The sequence below is a fragment of the Syngnathus floridae genome, chromosome 10 (genome assembly GCF_059516105.1).
Source record: "Syngnathus floridae isolate MCC-2025c chromosome 10, RoL_Sflo_1.0, whole genome shotgun sequence".
NCBI lineage: Eukaryota > Metazoa > Chordata > Actinopteri > Syngnathiformes > Syngnathidae > Syngnathus > Syngnathus floridae.
This window is the reverse complement of record NC_142422.1, coordinates 7,973,368-7,988,263: the sequence shown is the minus strand read 5'-3', so window position 1 is coordinate 7,988,263 and position 14,896 is coordinate 7,973,368. Positions and strand designations below refer to the sequence as shown.

The following is a 14,896-nucleotide window of genomic DNA, read 5'->3' as shown; positions in this document are numbered from 1 at the left end:
CTGATTACACCACAGATCTGAGTGTCCAATCATGGTTCCAGATTGTCACCCCCATTTACATGCAAATTTCAAGTGACACATTTCCAATATGACATTGTTTGCATTCACTGAACACTGGAACAACCAGCAACCGCAGACTCACAAATTGGACAATCATAACATAACTACATAAGTAGCATAGACAAAACCCATGTTGAGAAACATCTCATAAAAAATAAAATATTGTACCATTTAGTACTTGGCCAATACTGCCAAAATGTAATAAATCTGAAGTGTTCTTTGTTAATAAGTGCATTGCTAATGTTTCATAATTATTGGTCGATGCCATTGTCATAGTTAAGATTTACTGCTGTGTTTGTGAAACAAATTTAAGTGGCTCACATTGATGGGGTGTGTCTAATCTGTCGGATACACTGCGGGCGAATTGGCTGATTTTTTTTTATCCACATTTAGAAGAGGCCTGATTCCCATCATTCTTTTTTTTCCTCTTCCTGCTCCCAGAAATAGAAACCGGGTAACTTATCCCCACTTACAGTGCAAATTCAGCCAAAGATGACAAGTGTTCTCACAGGTCAGCAGTACAGTGCATGAATGCAGGAAGTGTGTGCAAGATGGATCACTATCAGGTCTGTGTCAATTAAGTTGTCAAAGCTTCAAATTGGAGTATCGCTTGAAAAGTCAGGCAGACAAAGGTCAGAAGAACACAGCTGACGGCCAGCAAACCAGCTGGCAGTGACATGTTTTGACACACATGCACTTCAAAATAACATGCTTCTATCTCAATTCAACTTTAAGGCTGGGTTTACACTGTATAGTTCAAATGATACAATTGCATTTTTTAAATTTATTATATAGAAAGCAAAATGCATGAATTGAATATCCATTTCTAAATGTTGAAAAGTCAGACAAGAATTGAATAATGTGTGCGTGTGTGTCTGTGTGGAAACAGCTTAAAAAAGAGCAGCAGGAAATTCATGTCTACCATCTCTGTTGGTGTCCATTTGCCTGAAGATCTTCTCTGTCCTTTTCTCAGGCGTTGACTCATCCTCAGGCATCTTCATCACTGAGGACACCATCTTATAAATAGCCTGAATGAAGGCATACAAACGGTTGGTCAGTAATTTTTCCAAGTCACTTTGATGAAAGTAAACAGTTTGTTTCGTTTCAGATAAACAATTTACAACTACTGAAACTTCTACCAACCGTAAGATTACTGTTACACTTTTCCTTTTTTTTTTAAATTGTTAAAATCAGGGCGGCATGGTGGGTCACTGGTTAGCACATCCGCTTCACAGTTCAGAGAGTGTGGATTGGATTCCACCTTTTACACTCCTCTCAACCAAACATAGCTTATTTATACATCGAGCTGGAGTCAATCTCAGCTGACTCAGAATGAGCTCAGAACTTGAGCAGTGTTCAGTGACCCGGCTTTGTGGTTGTGTCATTGGATTTCTCAGGGTGAGAGAGGAGCAGAGCTGTCAAATATGCACCATTTTTTAAAAATGTTTTCCCCTGCTAATGAGTCCCTTCAAAATGCAATGCATTAATTTGTGTGCAAAATGGACAGGTCTTGAAAATAATGCTTGTGCGTACACACACGTACACACACACACTATCATCTGCTGTCTGAATCCTTGCAGGCTGCTCAGTGGTAAACACCAAAATCATAGCCTACTCTTGCTGTCTCTAATAAGGAGGCAGCCTTGAGGAGAATGAGAGCTGACATGTGAACAGAAGAGGGCTGATTGTGATTACAGTGCTTTATATAGGAGATGGTTACGCTTCCCATTACAAAGTGTCAGGGAAGTTCATCTTTTAGGTCACAAAAGAGCTGATCCTGTATATGTGTGAGCAACACAAACCTGCGTGCCATGAAAAATGGTTACTGTGATTGTTTCTTGTTAGACTGTAGTAGTTTGTGAGTCAAAATACACATTTTGCGCTTGCAACAGTCACATCAAAACAGCAAACTGCAAATAGGCTGTGTTTATGTTATAAACGCAGAGCTGTCAAATATTACGGAAATCACCTAAGGCAGATTTGCGCCCGTAACACGTTGTGATTATTCAGAATATATTGCGGGTGTGCTGGAGACTATCCCGCTGACTTTGGCTAGAGGCATGACACACCTTAGAGTGATCACCAGCCGAATCGCAGCTGTCATGTCAAGAGTAAACCAACTTCAGGAAGGTTTATATATCCGAGCTGTCATAGTAGGAGATACCAGACAACTTTAAACCACTGTCTAATTCACGGGTGTCAAACTCAAGGCCCGGGGGCCAGATACGGCCCACTATATCATTTTATGTGGCCCGCGAAGACAAATTCGTGTGTCATTACTAGAATTGCAAATTGTCTTTACTTTTAATAATATCTTTTTTTTTTAAATATTTGACCAGTTTTTACTCATCTGATTTGAAAACAAGTTATTTATCAGTTTGTTTTGTAGCTTTTACTGTCTTTAATATGATGTGCTCATACATTTATTTGGGTTGACAGTCATAATGGCCCTCCGAAAGAAACTATGACTAAAATGCGGCCCGTGACAAAAATGAGTTTGACACCCCTGGTCTAATTGGAACATTGATGCTCAAGATTTTATTGTTTTGTACCTGTCACTTCTTCTAATAATCATTGTACTTTAAAGGAAGACAATCATATTCCATTGTGCCAGTACAATGACAATGAAGACATTGTATTGTAGTAACAGTAAAATGATTGGTGAAGTTTGCATCAAATATCATTGGGCTAAGCTTAAAGGAGAAGTCAACAGCCAAATTTTCTTAGTAATTATATGTTCTGCGGAGCCCGACTAGTCAAAACACAGTGTTCCTGATGAATGTTTCATTTGTGGGATATGACTTAAACAAGCGAAATCCATTAGTTTTTTTGTCCATCGCAGCAGTGTTTCGCAACCTTTATTAAGCCAAGGCACATTTCACGGCACACCACTTAGCAAAATGTTTCACAAAACATTAATTCTATATCTATGGGAGTGAGTCATCTAATGGAAGTGCATTTCAATGTTTTACCTATATATACATGTGGTTGCCATAGCTAAATGAACAAAAAGAACCTTTTAGCATCTTTGAGCAAAAGTGTCCTCATTTGCCAATAGCAGTGTTTGTCCTAATCTCACCAAGGAATCTTTTGGTTCACTGTTACTCCAACTTTTGTCAGGACTAATGCTAAATTTGCCACAAAATGTTATATGTGATATATTTTAGCCCTTGTAAAAAACAAAGAGGACTTACTCACCTGTACAATCTCCAGCATTTCAGATTTACTGATATAGCCGTTTCCATCCAGGTCGTACATACTAAAGGCCCATTTTAGCTTCTGCTCCAGCTTTCCTCGTGACGTCACACTTAGAGCAATGATGAACTCCCGAAAGTCTATTGTCCCATCACCATTTGCATCAAATGTGCGAAAGACATGCTCTGCAAACTTCGAGGCATCTCCATACGGGAAAAAGTTGCCATAGATCTTCTTAAACTCCTCCATGGACAGGTTTCCACTGGGGCAATCTCGCAAGAAGCCTTTGTACCACTCTTGAATCTCATGCTCAGTGAAGTCGGTGCTCTCCAGCAGGTCCTGCATCACCTCAGGACGAAGCTTGCTGTTCTGCTTCCCCATGTCTGGCAGTCCTTCAAAAAGTTGACTCACAGCTGGAGGACACAGAAATTAAGAAGCTTTGATTTTCAAATACAAAGGACGTCAGCACAGAGCTTTGAAAATGTGAATTTACATCCTCATTGCCAGTTTCTTATGAAGCAGAGTGAAGTTTGCATTTTAAACAACCATGTAAGCAAAGTAAGAAGTGCCAAAAGTCATTTTGACTGACAAACACAAATACATACAGTGGCTATTAGTAATTTACAAAATGATTGTCTTCTCCAGTCAAAAGGATTCAAATATCTAACCTTAAGTGGCTTTCGTGAAGTGCTGCCCGAAAATGCAAACTGCATGCACTTCACGTTTAACAGGATGAAATCACTCCCATTTTTACAAACAAAGGGAACATTACATGGAAACTAGTTCTGTGTACAAAGTACACTCAGCACCATATGCTCAGCATGAGCTTAAGCTGTCTATAAAATCACTTGACACACATTAAACTCTGACTTTGATAGAGGTTCAGGTTTACTAACATTAGTAACTCAGAGAGGAGAAAATGGTCAAATTACATTCGAATGCAACAAGCAACATAGAGAATTACAGCAATCTGCTGGATAATTTTATAAAAAGGGACGAAAGTAATGGTGTAAACAAAATCATCTTTTTTTCCTTATAGATTAGCTTTGACATAAAGACAGATCAACCGCTTCAGAAAAACGCCAATCAGAAACTATTTAGTTGTGTTTTCCGAGTATTTAAAGAAAAAAAAATGTTCTCTCTGTGAAGTGAGTGAGGTGCCATCTCATGACAGGTTACGAAGATCTGCCCAAAGACTTATTAGACTTTTGACTTTTGACCCACCTTCCTGGGTTTGTCGAAATGTTTAACCCGATTGGATTGTTTTTAACCCAGCAATTTTAAGTGTGCACATAATTCTAAAGTAACATTACTTATAAGTGCAGTTTGGGGCTACTTTATCCATCTCTGGAAATAATACCAAAGTAGTTGCGGTATTGGGGAAGCCAGGGGAAAGAATGGATGTTGGCGCCAGTCCACAGCATAGTTTCACACAGGGCCACTCACTCGCATGATCAGCCACTACAAGTGTTACAAATGTGAAAAGGAAGGATTCCTAGTAAGTTGAGCTGGCCCCTTTTGCACCATTTCCTGATGTTGACTCAGAGTAGGAGACACCCATTTGTTGATGGGGAAATGAAGATTGTGTGATGACGTGTGCTGCTGAACAATTTTGCTCTTTGTGTAAGGCAGAGGGCGACATCTTTTTCACTTGTAATATTTCTCCTAATTTGCAATGCTGATAGTCTTGCATAGAAACAAAATTGCATTATTGAAGTTGCATTTAACCACATTGTGCACTTAATTTGGAAGCACTTACGCATAAAATCCCAGCCAATGCTCTGGGAGATAGCTGCATATTTGCCAAACACATCTGTTAGTCCTTCTCGAAAGTAACATCAAAAGGGAAATTTACTGTTTGTAGAAGTGCATGCTAAGCAGCCAAACATGGTAATGTTTTTGTTGGTGAAATAGCTTCCAATGTTACAAGGGAAAATGTCATCGCAGCTCTGATAAAGTATGTTTAGTAAATCAGAACAGGACACTTTTATTTCTCTGACAAATAGTTTTTAACAGAAACATACCTGTTACATCAATCAGGCTGCATCAAGTCAAAATTTAATTCGAATGGATTATCACGTAAATACATTTTGTAGTGTTTACTGTTTTAGTATTGTGAAAGTAGGAGGTTGGGGAATGTTAATGTTAATGTACAATCACTGAAAAATTGTAGTTCAATTCCCAGATTCACACTAAAATAAAATACACAAAAATATGTGGATGAACTATAAGCTTCCATGATGTAGCACAAATCTACGCTGAAACCAGACCCGAATTTAAGTGAAGTTTTACCTTCGGCTTGACTGTAGCATAAGTCACTTAGCCCAGTTAAGCATGCATGAAAAGTATCAATTAAGTAGGAGCAGACTCCACTGCTGGTGTACTGAAGCTCACAAAGCTGTTGAGATGGCAAAATATAGACAGTGGGGTTGATTATTATTGTTTCAATCCCAAGGAATAATTCATTTCATTTTCATCATTTTTTCAATCCAGAAATCGGAGGTTGACTAGAAAAGACTAATGCAATTTTAGTATTCCACTGTAATAGTCACACATGCTGCAACTTGTTACTTCCACAATGTGGGGCTATATTAAAAGGTTCAATAAACATTTATCAACTAGATTTCACTTCCAAAACAAGACTGCAAATATAAAACCAGCAGGAGCATAAAAAAGCCCCTTGAACACAAATAATTAGTCAATCTCAACACTACTCTTTTTTTTGCTTATACATTAATTCCATACACTAACCCATTTACTGCAACCTACACTCGCTTATGAAGCTTATTTTAATAGCAGTTACCATGGAAACATAACGTGACCATTGGGGAGCTTTCTGGCTGAATGCAGTGACATGTTTATCCACTTATACATGCATTCACACTTTACTCCCAGTTAAAACAGAGAGGCTGGAATTGCGTGATGTATGTGTCCACATGTGTGGGTGTGAGTGAAGGTACGTGAGGTGAGTAGCAGCCAGCCAGCCTATTGTAAAGAAAAAGTCCTTCTTACAGCTGAAATGAAATTTATGAAGGCTGGCTGGCTTTACAATGTGAGAAGCAGCAAAACAAAATTCTCAAGTGATGAAAACACACACACACTCACACACACACACAAAGAGTCAGTCGTAATTTTGTCTCAAAATTAAAAACTAATTTCCATGAAAAACAATATATTTTCAATCCCACGGTGTTTGTCACATGTGCTCTGGTGGACCCACAAAGGTTAAATCCATTCAAACATTCTGACGAGAATATGGTGACCAGGCTATAGCTGAATGGAGGGCGAACATACCTTTATATTTTTCCTTCCTTCATTAGGTTACCATAGTAACAGAACTTGCAAAAGGAAGAGTAGGTGCTCAAGCTTCATTGATTCATTCAGAAAAACATGCAAAAGTCAATTTTATCTTCACTAAAAAGATCACAGCGTTTCATTTGTGCTTAAGGTGATGCAATAGGAAAAAATACATAGAACACATTTTGCATAAAAATGATGCCATGTGAAAGAAAAGGTGTATGAAGAATAAAGCACCGGTGGATTCAGCACCCACTCAACTGAGTCACACTCGACAACTATTTTGGAAGCAAGCGGGAGTCAGCTCAGCTTCCTTGCTGCTTTGTACTCCCAATATTGGTTATGATGAGTTTGATGTCCATGTCTGGTCAGCCTGACATGACAAACACTTGGGTCACTGCTTGGAATGATACTATGATGATTTGCTGTGAAGAGGAGTTTGAACTTGACAAATTTGAACTGGTAAAATTCCCCCAAAACATGTCAATGCTTTCTTTACGAAAAGGGGGAATCCAAGTTGTATTTCAACCACACCTTGAGGCTGGCATAAAATATAATAGTTGTTCCATCACTTTTATACAATTGTAAACTGAAATTTTCACATGCTTGTTTGTTGTTGTTGTTGTTGTTGCGCTTAACAATTAAGTAACCAAGAAAACCATATACAAGAGTGTCCTGGCCAAGACTAGCAAAGAGTTAGTAAAGTTCCAGATGGACAATAACCCCGTAGCAGCTGCACAAACAAAAACATGGATTAAACAATTTCAATTTTGCACAATTTTGTCAGAATCTGAACCCAATCATTAAACTCATAAATCAAGCAGAACATCTAGAAATACATGTGTGAGCCTCGTGATTACCAACTTAAAAGCATCCAGTGAAACCACGGAAAGGATGGAAGAGGATTAGGGGCAGTGAAGAAAAAAAAAGGGGGGGGGGGTGACAAGATTCTGACTTTTTTTCTCAGAATTCTGACTTTAAAGTGAGAATTCCCACTTTAAAGTCAGAATTCTGAGAATAAAGTCAGAATTCTGACTTTAAAATCAGAAAGTGGGAATTCTCACCTTAAAATCACAATTCTGAGGAAAAAAAAGTCAGAATCCTGTCGCACCCCCTTTTTTTCTTCACCTGCCCTAATCCTCTTTCGTAGGAAAGGGAGTAGAAAACGAAATTGCCTTTTTTCTCCAAGTTCATTTCAGACCTTTTGGACATACACCACACATACAATAAAAAGAAGAGGCCACAGGACTGACCCCTGAGGCACTTCCAGTTAACAGTTAACACAGAGGTACATCCTTCTGCCTACACAGTGTTAAATAGTTGACAGACCAACAAACACTTTCTGCAGACAGAGCCGCTCTCGTTAAACTTTGCATGAGAAGGTTGTGGTTCACTTATTCAAATCAACAAAACAATAACCCCCCCACCCCAATCTGGCCATACGTAAAACAATCAGTATTGGGCAATGGAATGGAGGTTCCAAAATGTGCCAAGTCAAGGCTGACACTTGACTTGAATAACCAAAGCAAGTGTACAGACATCAAGAAGGGTATGCCATTGTGGCAGACAGTGAGAGTGGTCTGGAGGCAAAGCTCGGGGCTTGAGATGGTTCTCATTAAGTATGCCCCCAGGGATGGACCAGAGCTCGCTTTACTTCCTGTGCAGAAGAATATAGAAACAGGATGTGGCATCACGGAAAATAACCAAAAGAACGGAAGTCACATCAGGGGAGGTCAGGAGACAGGATGACTCCACGAAACTAGAACGTCTTTGAATTTCTTCTGAAAATACAGACTGCTGGAAAGCTTGATTTTGGATTATGATCTTAATTTAGTGTGCTTCCCACATAACACAGTTTATGGAAAAAACACAAAAACAGGATTATTGAAATGTAAGTTAATAATAATAATAATAATATCCAATATATTTTCAAAATAAGATATGTATTTTTTTAATTCTAGACATGATTATCTTATGGTGGCTCGAACAGTTTACTATATCATGGAAAGTGACAAGGTTAGTTTACGAAATCGTACCAAACATGCAAATATAGTCTAGAAAGTAACAGACATCAGCTTATGAAATCGAATCAAATATTCAAATATAGTCTAGAAAGTAAGTGACATCAACTTCCTTTTTATCATTTACTTATCACCAGCATGACATTTCAGTGTGTGGGAATTCCACTCTGTGGATAAAAATAGAACATCTGTTTCCCATAGGTCCGGCAAATACATGAGAGGCTATAGGCCAGGGTTATCCTTTACAAATGAGCCCGGTTAGTGTGTAACACCCTGTGTGGACTGCAGGCGACCCCTTTTAGCATTCAGCAAACACTGGACGTACGTTTTCAGTTAAATGACCCATGACCCCTCTATATGAAGAACCCAATTGCATAATGACAAAGCATCTGTGGCAGACCAGATGTCCTTTGCATTGATCATAAACATGGAACTGCATCCATAACTCATCAATTACAGATGACACGGATGGCTCCCTCGCAAAGAGCAGAAAGAGCAAAGACACGCAACAGTGCTCTGAAGATTAATTAGGGCCCATGAATGAGGTCTCAAGAACCCAAATCGAAAAGATGGAAAGTTGGCTATTTTAGTGTGGAACCGTCCTTTTGGGGTTAAGTGATCTGTTACCTAGGGTACATCAAAGTAGAAAATTATGTCGATTACTACTGAATTTGAGCCACATAAAGACAGAAAGGAACCTCAAGAATGGTATATATATATTTTTTTTTTAGTAAACTGCTCGAGATTTTAAGCAATAAGCACCTGTGTGAAAATAATATTTAAATTTGCCAAGTATATTAACAGTATACTCACGTTAAAGAGAACAATATTTTTTTATTTCAATTTACATATTAACCAGGGTCTTGTGTCCTGCTCCCCTACAGGATTTAAGAGCTTCTCACAGCTACTGCAATGTTCTGATGATTAATTATTTTCTCTTCTTTGGAATCACCTTTAGTATCCTAGCAAAGAGTTGCGGTTTTAGGGAATTACCACATTATTACAAACAAACTACACTTCATGTCCATTTACCTCTGAAAATGGGTTTGAGCTGAACATCCAAGACATTGGTGTATAAAAGCACATATAAGTGAGCAACACTGCAAGCTTGTGATGGAACTACACCTAATAGTGTTGGTCCCAAAAGGGGGATAATCAATTAGTCCTTGACAACCAGTGGCCGTTCTTCATAGCCCGCCCCCAGTTCCCGTAAATGCAATTACGATTGAACACCACTATACAACTCTTATACAAAACATCCCTCCATTAATTATATATTTAAATAAACATGCCTTTACATGCTAAATATCATTAATGTAAACATCAAAATAGCATAATGAATGATTTAATAATAATAATAATAATAATATAATGTCATAAATGACAATCTGTCTTTCAAGGAATAAGGAATGATTAGCTCCTCGGTAAGTGCCCCGAATTCTGTCCATGTCGCCTGTGCCCAAAACCGCTACTGTAGAGAACCTACATATAATGCCCCAGTTGCAATACGGGAGGCTCAAGAAGTGCCTGAAAAAAGATGACCTTGCTGACAAAGGAAGGAAACTGTGAAAGGTCATTGAATTGTGTTGAATACTATGGTTAGAAAAGGGCTAAGCAACTAACACAATGGCAGACAAGCAAGTTCGGACAATGTGGAATGCACCAAGTGTAACTTCTGATGAAATTTTTGATTCCCCATGTGCTTTTGTTACATCGAAAGAAAGAAAGAAAGAAAGAAAGAAAGAAAGAAAGAAAGAAAGAAAGAAAGAAAGAAGGAAAGAAAGAAAGAAAGATGTACTGAACAGATAGAGGTCGACTCGCGTCACAAAACGGATTGAGATTGGCCTCAGGTTCAGCATAAGGAATATTTTGTTCTACCTTACTTTCTTGATAGTCAGACACATTATTTAAATATTTATTTAACCTTTCAGTCTTTGAAAAGAATCTGATTAAAACTTCAGCATATGTATCTTCTCTTATCTGTTTAGTTTCTTTCTCACACATTTTCTAACCATCTCTTTCTTCCTGACTGCGGTCATAAATCACTGGTTACATAAACTGCCTTCAAGTTAGTTTCCACTAGTGTTACATGAGTCCTCTAAAGTACAAAACAGGATGTTATAGAAACCTTAAGAAGTTTAGCCAAACTTGTGATATTTAGCTTTATATAGTTTGGAACTTCAATTGCAGTAAATGTAGCATTTGCAATAAATACCGCAGCTCTACATTATGCATGCATGCAAGCAAGCGTGTCACTAAGGCTGATATGAACCTCCAAAGGAAATAAAGTGGACCGCTGCTTTTCACGGGGGACACGGGCCGGCACAAATATAATACCACAAATATGCTTATAAATCCATTTTAAAAAAAAGAATGTATCAAACTTCAAACATTTTTGAAGAAAAAAAAATATATATACATATAAATAAAATACACAAATCAAATTCCCCAAAAGTTGAGACAAAGCCATTTTCAAGACTGCAACTCATCATTTTTTGTTTCTCAAGTTTAGACATAGGAATGTTTTTCCATTCTTGTCTATTACTATTCCAGTTCAAATGTCTTTGGCTTTTGCATCTTCCACTTTATACGATGTGCAAAATGTGAGGAGAACGATCTACAGTGCCTTTTATTCCGGATGACATGTTGGTCCTGCTTTTCCTTAACGAACTTAATCGTAATTCGTCTGAGCACAGAACAGTTTTGCACTGTAAATGAGTGAGCGAAAACGTCTGCACTTATGGCTTGTGTTTAGAAATGGCTTCCACTGTGCACTGTAGAGTTTCAGCTAACAACAGTGGATGGAACGGTGGTTTGTGTTCACCAGTAATGTTTTCTGGAAATATTGTGATCTTATTTTGTGATATCCTTTACAGTTGCATTCCTCCTTGTGGTGCAGTGCCATTTAAGGGCCCGAACATCACGAGCATCCAGTGTGGTTTTTCGGCCTTGACCCTCACACACAGAGATTGTTCCAGATTCTCTCAATCTTTGGATGATGTTATGTGCTGTAGATGATAACTTGAATGCATTTCACTGGGAAATGGCTACGATGGGGCAAATAGTAAATTGCAAGACAAAGATCTCCTCTAATTAGTGAATGTAAATATGAATCTTCAACAAGACATTGAGCTGCTGCATGTTCTGGACTCACAAAGTTGGAGGGCAGATGGAGAGAAAGAGATTGAAAAAAAGTCTCACAGCAGATAAAAAAAAGCTAAGCGTGGGTAAGAGTGGGGAGTTTGATTGGAAGATTAAACCACTTGTTGTCAATGTTTCTTTCATTCCGCCCTCTCTGGGCTAATGTGGGCTGGCATGCTTTTGTTTGAGGCGTGCAACGAGACGAGTGGGTTTGTGTGTGAGGGTCTTGAAAGGATGGAGGAGGGGTTCCTAAGTGCAACCTGCATCGAGGAAAAAAATCGGGGAAACTCTTACCCTATTAGTGGTGTGTGTGCTTCACATCGTTACTATTCAAATTTGACATGAAGACTACAAGACATGCACTGCATGCCACTCATGCTTTCCCATTCTCTCCAAGGGGGGCAGGTGGCAGCTGCTCAGCCCCCTCCCCGTCTTGCCGGCACTGGCAGGCAGAAGAAACAGCTCCGGCCCACGACTGCCACTAACATTAGAATGCTTGGGAGAGGGAAAGCCATGTGGCGCAGCACATCACTCGTGGCTAGAGACCACATAACACTCTCAGCCCCCGTAATGATCGCACTCGCCTTAGCTTAACCGCCCCTCCGGCCCCCACCCCCATCACTTCCTGCAGCGGCTTTGAAAAAAGATCAGGCTGTTTGCTGAGACAGAAAGCAACTTGTCTTGCAATCGGGATTGATCTTTTACGAAGAATGTCACAACCACGTTGACTTTGGTTGACCAAAAGACACATAAGGAGTATAGGCAGTTGATACACATCCCCCGAACAAGTATAGGAATCTTCTTGCAATGCAACAAAAAGCAGAAACCTTTTCAGCTGTGGTTCCAGACGCAGCCACTAGTCATTCTAAAAATCCATCAGACAAATACACACGGTGCTTACCTCACTTTGTAGCGATGTACAAGTTGTTTAGCAGTCCATCACTCAGCAGTCTGTACACCAAGTTTGTGGAGGGAGAGGAGGAAGCAACAGGCCAGAATAGTAACAGGAAAACACACAAGAGAATTGAGAACGATGTGGACGAAACCAAAAACTGACTGAGTTATAGAGAGACAGACTTCCAGAGATTCGTTCAAGCAAGAGGGTTTGTTTAAAACACACACGCACATCCACGCACGCACACACAAGCCAACACTCTCCCTCGCCTGCCTCTCCAACCTGACGTCAGCACAGTCACATGACCTTACTCTGGCGTGGAGGGGAAATGCAATGGGAGGGGAAACTGAGAGAAAAGAGACAGAAGCCTGCATTGCCATGACAACAGGGACACTGCTCTGAAATGATTTCAATAGGTCAACACACACACACACGCACGCACACACACATGCACACACACACAATGACTGGAGCTGACAGTCTCCTTTGGACAACCTGTGCAGAAAAAGGGGACTGCCAATGGTAAGATATATGGCAACCAATTCATTGCACGTAATTAACCCAACATTACAGAAATGTTTAGTCAGAAATGTGGAGCACAGTAAAGTCCAAAGTGGTAGTAAGATACAAAGAAATAAGGACACCCACAAACTTCTATTTCCAATACAGGTGTCTGGTGGCATTTGGAAACCAATAAAACATCTTATCATCCCATCCTCCACTCAGCCAGCAGCTTTGGTCAGACTGCATTCATCTAAATAGCATCTGCTGGACAACTGAATGTGGCAAAGGGGGGCCCTGACCAGCGTGGGGTAGCGTGGAGGGTGGGGTGAGGTCAGCCATGTGAACACCACCCCCCACTAAGAGAGAGTAAGCAGTGTGAAAGACTCACGAAAAATCACATGAGCTGCAATGCCACGCAGAGCCGAGGGAATCGATACATGGCAGTGAAACAGAACACAAAGAACTTGATGTTAAAAGTGAGTGAACTGATTTTAGGCATTCTACTTCTGTGAGGTGCTTGTGAGAGTTTGCAGGGATTACAGAAACAAACAGCAGACAACCTCAATCTATAAAATACTTGTATTTGGCAAGAAATAATGGAAAATTTTTGCATCCAAAAATCTGTCCCTGAAATCTTTTCATTATTCTAAAATTCCCAACAGTTATGCATGTGTAATAATAACACTTATGTATACTTGCAACACTACCCATAAATTTCATTCACAGTTAGTTTGTGGTCATTGTCACTGTCTGTGTATATTTGAAGCCAGGAGAATTGTATGTGACGTTCCACAGAGTGACAATAAGGCCTCCAAATTTTTGTAAAGCTCGTCAATCACTTAAAAGGCCCTGTGAAGTCCCTCTGTTAAAAAAAAAGCTGTTTTTGAAAGAACTCATCGAGGGGTCTAAACATTTTGTGGACTGATTAAAGTAAGGTTTAACAAATGAACACTAAACACAAAAATGCAATCTTTTATTTCTGCACCTATTCATATTTCTTCCCTTTATTTGATAGTTAAGTTATGTAAAGTTTGTTTAATGACTGTGTTTATTGAATGGCAATAAAACAAGTAAGTGTGCATGCATTCGGAAAGAGAGTGGGCAAGAGGCACTAGAGGGAATTCCTCCCTGCTGAAGATTCAGGAAGCAACAGCCTGGGGCGGAAGCGAAAACAACTTCTCTCTCCAAAGCAAATCATTTAGAGGTTCCTTTGAAAAAGGAAACCGCCTCACACTGTTCCTTTGTTAGATCCACACGCTTAGGGAACTACATTGCCTACATGCAACTGAAATCAGCTGAGTGAAAACAATTTTGGGGAAAATTCATAAAGTGTGAAACCTTGACTGTAATTTCACCTTTTTTAGGCGGGCGAATATAAAGAGCGAGTGAGGCGTAAGAAAAATATTGTTGCTCTGTGGGATGAGGTTATGTAAGACTTTAGGTTGTCAAAGCTGCAAATAAAAGCAGATCAAAAATAGAACATATTTATGCAGTCGTGAGGTTTGTGTGTGTTGCCTTAAATAGTGTCTTGAAAAATATTATTTTGGTGGCCAGGTTGACACCACCACAACTAAAAGTAGCATCCGCACATGAAGATCTTTTAGTACCTCAAATCTTCTTGCTATAAAGTAGCCCGGCTACAAGTTTCGAAAATTGCCCAACAAATTCTGCCATGATCAAAAAAATTGCTAGGATGTGGGCGTCCATGGTTTGGTTATCAGCCAAGAATGTTTCCTACTGCATTCAAAAGATAGACGTGTCAAGCAATAAATAAACTGTCAAA

At 39.4% G+C, this 14,896-nt stretch overlaps 1 protein-coding gene across 3 annotated transcripts in view; it reads right to left on the bottom strand.

The window, feature by feature from the left end:
• LOC148392225 (neurocalcin-delta A) overlaps positions 1 to 14,896 on the bottom strand; it is a 37,630-nt gene that overhangs the window by 2,420 nt on the left and 20,314 nt on the right. For 2 of the 3 annotated variants that reach the window (XM_088386212.1, XM_088386213.1), the window contains exons 2-3: positions 3,259 to 3,668; positions 983 to 1,088 (exon numbers count right to left, since the gene is read on the bottom strand). In XM_088386212.1, the coding sequence (XP_088242338.1) occupies positions 983 to 1,088; positions 3,259 to 3,636 (484 nt within the window). In that variant the 5' untranslated portion in view covers positions 3,637 to 3,668. Of the gene's footprint in view, positions 1 to 982; positions 1,089 to 3,258; positions 3,669 to 12,615; positions 12,901 to 14,896 lie in introns of those variants that run through there. The other variant, XM_088386211.1, reaches the window with a different exon arrangement.